General features: G+C 35.7%; 1 protein-coding gene across 1 annotated transcript; it reads left to right on the forward strand.

Annotated features, from left to right (window-relative positions):
* Positions 1–4,757: 4,757 nt before the first annotated feature.
* LOC124939174 (uncharacterized mitochondrial protein AtMg00810-like) lies at positions 4,758–5,426 on the forward strand. The gene is made up of 2 exons (XM_047479679.1): positions 4,758–5,073; positions 5,176–5,426. Exons 1-2 carry the CDS (start codon positions 4,758–4,760, stop codon positions 5,424–5,426), a joined length of 567 nt encoding a protein of 188 aa, XP_047335635.1.
* Positions 5,427–7,371: the final 1,945 nt, after the last annotated feature.

A 7,371-nucleotide genomic window follows, 5' to 3' on the forward strand; every position in this document is an offset into this window, starting at 1 on the left:
TCTGCTGTACTCTCATACTATAGGAGGCCATCCAATAGAGACATGGCACGTGTCCACAAAGAATATTCGACCGTTGGTGTACTTCAACTATAAATAGAAGCCCAAGGACAACGGTTGGACAACTGATGAACCAACTGAAAAACTTACTAACTTTATGCTTCATACAATTATCTTAAGTAAAAATCTATTACTGTCTAGCTATGATTATATTGTAATATTGTCTTTTTTCTATGAGAAACTTCAGTATTATAAGTTGAACAGAGATTTTTCTGTTCAATAGAGAGTTAACTAGCTCAGTTAGTTGTATCTAATTCAAAGTCTTAGTGGATATCCTTCTGGTTGTGGAAGAAGTTGTGATGTAGGAGTTTTATATCCGAACAACCATAAAACTCTCTGTGTTTTTTACTTTCTGCCATTTTCATTCATTTGTATAAAGCTTCAAATCCAACAAAAAGTTCTGCACTTGAATTCGCTTCAAGAGTTTGTGAAGATTTGCTTAGAATAGAAACAAATACTAATCTCTCACAGGATTATTATTGAATCATTTATCGTAAGTTGTTAACAATAGTCAGACCCTATTCTCTATTGGTAACATCGATCCTAATAAGTGATATTAGAGCCTCATTTTCTATTTTCAAGCACCCACAAAAATCTGAATCATGTGTATGGCTGTCACCAACAAGGTTCCCATGTTCTCAAAGGAAACTATGTCGTTTGGAAGGCGAGAGTCCACACTCATCTAGCTTCTATAGAGGATGACATGTGGTATGTCATCAACGAAGGTCCAATAAATATTAAGAAAGATAGATCTAAGTGGACTAGTGAAGACAAGAGGAAGAATAACCTCGACAACATGGTCAAAGACATTTTATACAAAACTTTGGATGACAACATGTTCAACTACATCATATTATGCAACTCTGCCATAGAAATCTGGGAGAGGTTCACTCAACTCTATGAAGGCAACGAGCAAACCAAAAAAAACAAACTCATGGTTGCCACACAATAGTGTGATAACATTAAGATGCGTCCTGGAGATACGATGAATGAATTCAATGGGAGATTTAACAAGATTATCACAACTCTTTCCACTTTGGGAAAGACTTACAACAATAGAGAGGTTGCAATCAAAGTCATGCGTGCTCTGCCCAGGGAGTGGGATATCAAGACGATGATAATGAGGGAGTCTAAAGATCTCAACAAGATGGAGCTCTTTTACTTGTTAGACGATCTGAAGGCCTATGAGTTTGAGATAAACTCTAGGAATGAAGAGGAGCTTTCCATATCTGTTATTGTAAACAAGACATTGGTGATTGCTGAGGAGCCACCCGTTGCCACTGATGTGAAGACTGTTGTGGATCAGATCAGCAACGACGCCATTGCTCTCTTTGTGAAGAAATTCGGCAAATTCATGAAGAAGAGAAATTCTAACTCAAGCTCTTGCAATAAGAACAATGATGATAAGAATAACTATAAGGCTAACTTAAATTGTTTTAACTATGATAAACTAGGACACTTCAAGTCATTGTGCAGGAAGCCCAAGCGAGATGAGAAGAAGAAGGACAACAAGAATGAGCTGAAGGCTTTTATGGCGGCTAATTGCAAAGTGAAGTGGGCCTAAAGTGACTCAGACTATATATCATCTAGTGATAGTGATGATGAAAATGTCAACTGCTTCATGACAGTAGAAGAAAAAGATTATGAGGTATTTAACCTCTCCTCTAAAAAATTTACAAGAGATGAATTAACTGCTACACTTAATGGCACGGTCATTGAGTACAAGAAGTTGTCAGACTCTTGTAATGAAATGAGAATAAAATATGAAACTAATAACTCTTCTTCATATCAAACTTCTAAATTAAAAGCTTGTGAAAACAAAGTGGTTGATCTCTCATCTGAAAATGAGAAACTCAAGGAAAATGTTCAAAAACTGTTTTTTAAAAACCAACGGTTGACACATGTGGTCAGTTCCTGGACAAGGTCCAGAGATGCAATCAGACAACAAATAAGTGTGCTGAGGCCTACCAGATGCAAATCTGGTTTAGGATTTGACAATGCCATCCCAGATCAGTCGTAAAGAAGTTAAACACATAGAAAGACAAGCTTAAGACTATAAGCTTTGTCAAGGGTAGTTTAATTGATATAGGAACTGATTCAAGCTGTGAGGACTTAATCTTAAAGGATGAGATTATTTATGTTAATCCAACTGTAAGTTGGCTGAAACCTAGGAAGGAAGCAACCAACAAGTCTGGCAAAACAAAACCTGACAAGAAGTCAAGAAGTTTTAAACAAAAATCACCCTCTAAGGTTAACAGATCAGTTGTTAGTAGGAAGACGTCTGCTAAGTCTAAATCATACACATTAATCATAACACAACATGATAAATCCATCAGAATAACTCAAATATAGATTCCTAAGGGACTAATTGACCGAGGACCCAAGTGAATGTGGGTACCAAAAAGCTATAAATATTATTTATGTAGGTACCACATATAAGATGCTTGGAGCAATCAATATGGTATCTGGAAAGTGGATGTTCTAGACACATGACTGGAGATAGATGACTTATGACTGAAGTTACGAATTACTCAGGGCCTAAGATCACGTTTGGTGACAACAACAAGGGTAAGACAATGGGTAAGTGTAATATTATCCATTGTAATCTAACCATTAACAACGTGCTACTTGTTGAACACCTGTGTTATAACCTCATTAGTATAAGCCAATTATGTGATAATGGATTAATTGTTGATTTTTAAACGCATGCATGTCTAGTTAAGGATCGGTAAGGTAGCATTCTGCTGACCAGAAGCAGAATAGGAAATTCATACAAAATGAACTAGAAAAAAAGACATCTAATCTCATATGTATGATAGCAAAAAATGATCAAAATTGGCTTTGGCATAAGAGATTAAATCATCTTAATTTTAAAACCATTGACAACATTTGCGTGCATGATTTAGTTTTTAGTTTACCTAATTTGAAGTTTACAAAGGACAAGGTCTGTCCTACTTGCTAGTTAGGCAAGCATATCAAATCAACGTTCAAGAGTAAATGAAAATCTCAGTCCAACCGATGCTTGGAACTCTTACACATGGAACTATTTGGTCCAATTTCTATAAAAATCTTCAGAGAACGAGATTCACCCTAGTCATAATTGATGATTTTTCGAGATTTACGTGAGTTATTTTCTTATAATCTAAGGATCAGACGGCTGAGAATCTGATTAAAATCCTTAGAAGACTTCAAATCAAAAAATCTTTAAGCATCATCAAGACTAGAAGTGACCGGGGAACCGAGTTCACCAACAGACGCTTAACTTCTTATCTCGAGGAGTCTAGAATTAAACACGAGTTGTCTAGTGCCAAAACTCCATAACAAAATGGAATTGCTAAGAGAAAAGTCAGAACATTAAAGGATGCATCGAGATCTATGCTTACCGACTCAGGTGTTCCTCATAAGTTTTGGGCAGAAGCCATAAACACAACATGCTATACAGAAAACCGATCAATAATTAATAAACGTTTTGACAAAATACCATTTGAACTCTTTTATGGAAGAATTGCTACAGTTTCGTATTTTTGAATTTTTGGATGTAATTGTTTTATTCATAACAATGGAAAAAAATATTTGACTATTTTTTATGCTAAAGAAAATACTAAAATAATGTTAGACTACTTTTCAGTTAGTAGAGCTCTTAGAGTATATAATAATCGAACAAAAACGGTTGAGGAATCCTATCATGTTGTTTGTGATGAATCTGTTGAAAATAATTCTAATGATTTATTTGACATTGCTAACAGATTAGAAGCGACAAGTCTTGAATCTAATAGTGATGAAAAAGTTACGGTCAATAAGATTCACTCGTCTGATCAAATGGTTGATCCGATTGAGAGTCAACCAGACGTCCAGTCTTCAAGTTAGTAGATAGTTGATAGTTCAGACGTCGTGGGGCCATCTAATAAGACATCGCGAGGCCATCTAATCATACATCTAATCCTTTAGGATCAAACTTTCGATGGAACAAAAATTATCCACCTAAATCTGATAATTGGCAATCATAATGCTCCTCTTAGGACCATACACCAATTATTGGATGAAATGACAAACTTCACATTTATTTCTTAAATTGAGTCAAAGAAGATTATTGAAGCATTGCTTGATTCAGATTGGATTAATGCAATGCAAGAGGAGTTGAATAATTTAAAAAAAATAAAGTGTGGCATCTAACTTCAAGGTCGACTAATCAATTGGTCATTGGAACAAGATAGGTTTTTCGAAACAAGCTTAGTGAAGATGGATTAGTTATGAGAAACAAAGCTCGATTGGTAGCCCAAGGATATAGACAGGAGGAAAGAAATAACTTTGAGGAGTCATTCGCACTTATGCATCTTTCAAAAACTTTAAAGTTTTTCAAAAGGATGTGAAAAGTGCATTTTTAAATGGAACTTTAAATGATGACGTATATGTTGAACATCCACCTGAATTTCTAGATCATTCATTGCCAAACCATGTTTTTATACTTGACAAAGCCTTATATAGTTTCAAACAAGCTCATAGAGCTTGGTATGATACTTTTACTAAGTTTTTATTTGATCATGATTTTGTTATAAGCACCATAGACAAAACTTTGTTTAAATTTGTTAAAGACTCTCATATTTTTCTTGTTCAAGTCCATGTGGATGATATCATATTTGGGTCAACTAACCCCAAACTATGTGAGAAATTTGGTCAAGTTGATGCAAGAAAAATTAGAGATGAGTATGATGGGAGAGTTAACTTTGTTCCTAGGTCTTCAAGTTCGTCAACTTGAAGAAAGTATATTCATCAACCAGACCAAATATACCAAGGATCTGTTAAAGAAATTTGGAATGGAAAACTGCTCGGCTACAGCTACTCCAATGAGCTCCTCCAACAAGCTCGACAAGGATGAAGATGGCCAAAGTGTCAATATCACTGCATATAGAGGAATCATTGGTTCTCTACTCTATCTTACTGCCAGCTGGCTAGATATCATGTTTGTTGTCAGCGTCTATGGAAGATTTCAGGCTAATCCTAAACAATCTCATTATGGTTCTACTTAACAAATTTTGAAATATTTAAAGAGAACTCAAAATGTGGGACTGTGGTATCCGAAGGATTCTAGTTTCAATCTAACTAGTTATTCAGATGCAGACTATACAGGGTGCAAGCTTGATCGGAAAAGCACTAGTGGAACCTTCCAGTTCCTTGGTGATCGTCTGATCTCCTGGTTAATAAAAAAGCAGACATCGGTCGCCACGTCTATAGCTGAAGTAGAGTACCTTGCTGTAGGTAGTTGTTGTTCTCAGCTCTTGTGGGTTCAACAACTGCTGAGGGACTACGCAATTGAGGTAGAAGAGTCACCAATTTTCTACAACAGCACCAGTGCTGTGGCAATATGTTAGGGTCTAAAATCAAAGTCTCAGTCCTAGAATAAATTCCAGCAACCTTTCTCGGCACCCGGTCTCGGTCCTATGGTGCACATGGGCCAGATTTCTGTTTTGTTGTATTATTATTTTGTTTTGCTTTCCTTTTCTACTTTACAAACTGAATTCTGTTATTTTCTAGTTATTGTTGTAACCGAATATTATGGGGCAAGACATCACCTATATAAGGCTGATCTTTCTTCCCCAAGGACCCATGAATAGAACAATGAAGATATGAACTTCTGCCATATTCATCTATTATTATTTACTATGGACTGTTTGGTATAGACCAACAGTATTTCTCTTCGCACCCTTGATTCTTCTATTCCCTCCTCCCAAATTCTCTATCGAAAACCTTCCGCTGCCCTTTGATTGTAGAATTTCACCGGTCTTATAGATCAAGAACGTGATTCTTGAACCCAAAACACACCTTACGAAACAAGTCGTAACACAATAATATACAACCCGATGTTACACTCTCAGACTAAGCATATAGAAATCAAACACCATTTCATCCGAGAGCATGTCAGTTAGAAGTATATTCGCATTGAATATGTCCCAACAGATCAACAAGTGGAAAACGTTTTTACGAAGCCACTCTTCGAGACTAAGTTTTCTCACTTTAGAAATATTTTAGGGCTTGTTGATCTCAATTAATTTGATAACTGAACATGCATAAATTGAGGAGGAATTTGTTGTTTAAAATGACTGGACAGACGTGTGTAGACGGAGGTCTAAATCGATCTAATGAGATCAATTGTCTAAAAAAGCTATGTACTTAGACGAATCTTTTCTTAAGGAACTTACGCCTTAGGTTTGGTTAGGCGTCTAGGTGTAAGATAGACATCTGAAGCGTCTATAGATGAGCGTGGTTAAACGCTGTCTAAATAAATGCATGTTAGACGTTTGTAAACACACATAGTTAGACGCTGTCTAAATTAGATGTCTACCTAACTTAGACGTAAGGAATTCAGATGGCATTTTAGACGTCTAACTACGTGTACCTTTGGATGTTTTATCTTCAGACGAGTGGGACAGTTGTCTATCGTCTCACGAGCTGTCCATGTACTTTTCTCACCCAAAATTGAAAAGTCATATCTTGAATAACTTGAAGACATGTGTCTTTCAATGTTAAAAATATGACTAATATATCTGAAAGGTCTCTTCTTTTCATCTTCTAAAATATGATATATTTTATGATGGTTTTTAATTGACATCTTTTAATTATGATTTTATTGGGAATACGTTTTAATAGTGACTTTCATATTCATGTATCATTCATACTCTATAAAGAGTAACTAACTCATTTGAACAGACTTACTATCTTCATTGTGATTCTGAATATTTGTTTTCTCTCTCTAAGAAAAACCATTGTGATTCTTATGTGTTTAAACCCTTTAGCACTCCTAATACTCGTTCTTAATTCAATAAATGGGCTCTCTTGCACCATCTACTCTTTAAGTGAACTTCGATTTTGTGTCCTCTTTGGTTATTCCAGAAATGGTCACGATGTTTGAAACTCTTAAAGCGTCGGGCTTGGAAAATTTTCTAGGGGCTCCTACCATAATTCAAGAACCAGAGGTTCGTGAATTCTATAGGTCTACAAGGATAATCGACAATAAGCTTATCTTGGCAAAAATTAATGGAGAAAATGTCTACTTCTGTGAGGAAACTTTTTCTCTATTCTTCAGCCTCCAATCGGAAGGGTTATCTGAGTTTCCCACCTCTTCTGATGAGGTCTTATATGATATGAGGCTTATCTTCTTAGATATATCTTTTGAAGGGAATCTTTTCCCTATCGATACTCATGGACTAAAGTATTCTCTAAAAGTTGAGTTCTCCATCCTCGATGTATCATCTCTAAGTCCCTCTTGGCTAAGGGTACTTCTAATTCCTACTCAAAAAAGGTATTTGAGATAATGAT

The sequence above is a fragment of the Impatiens glandulifera genome, chromosome 5 (assembly GCF_907164915.1).
Source record: "Impatiens glandulifera chromosome 5, dImpGla2.1, whole genome shotgun sequence".
In the NCBI taxonomy this organism is placed as follows: Eukaryota; Viridiplantae; Streptophyta; class Magnoliopsida; order Ericales; family Balsaminaceae; genus Impatiens; species Impatiens glandulifera.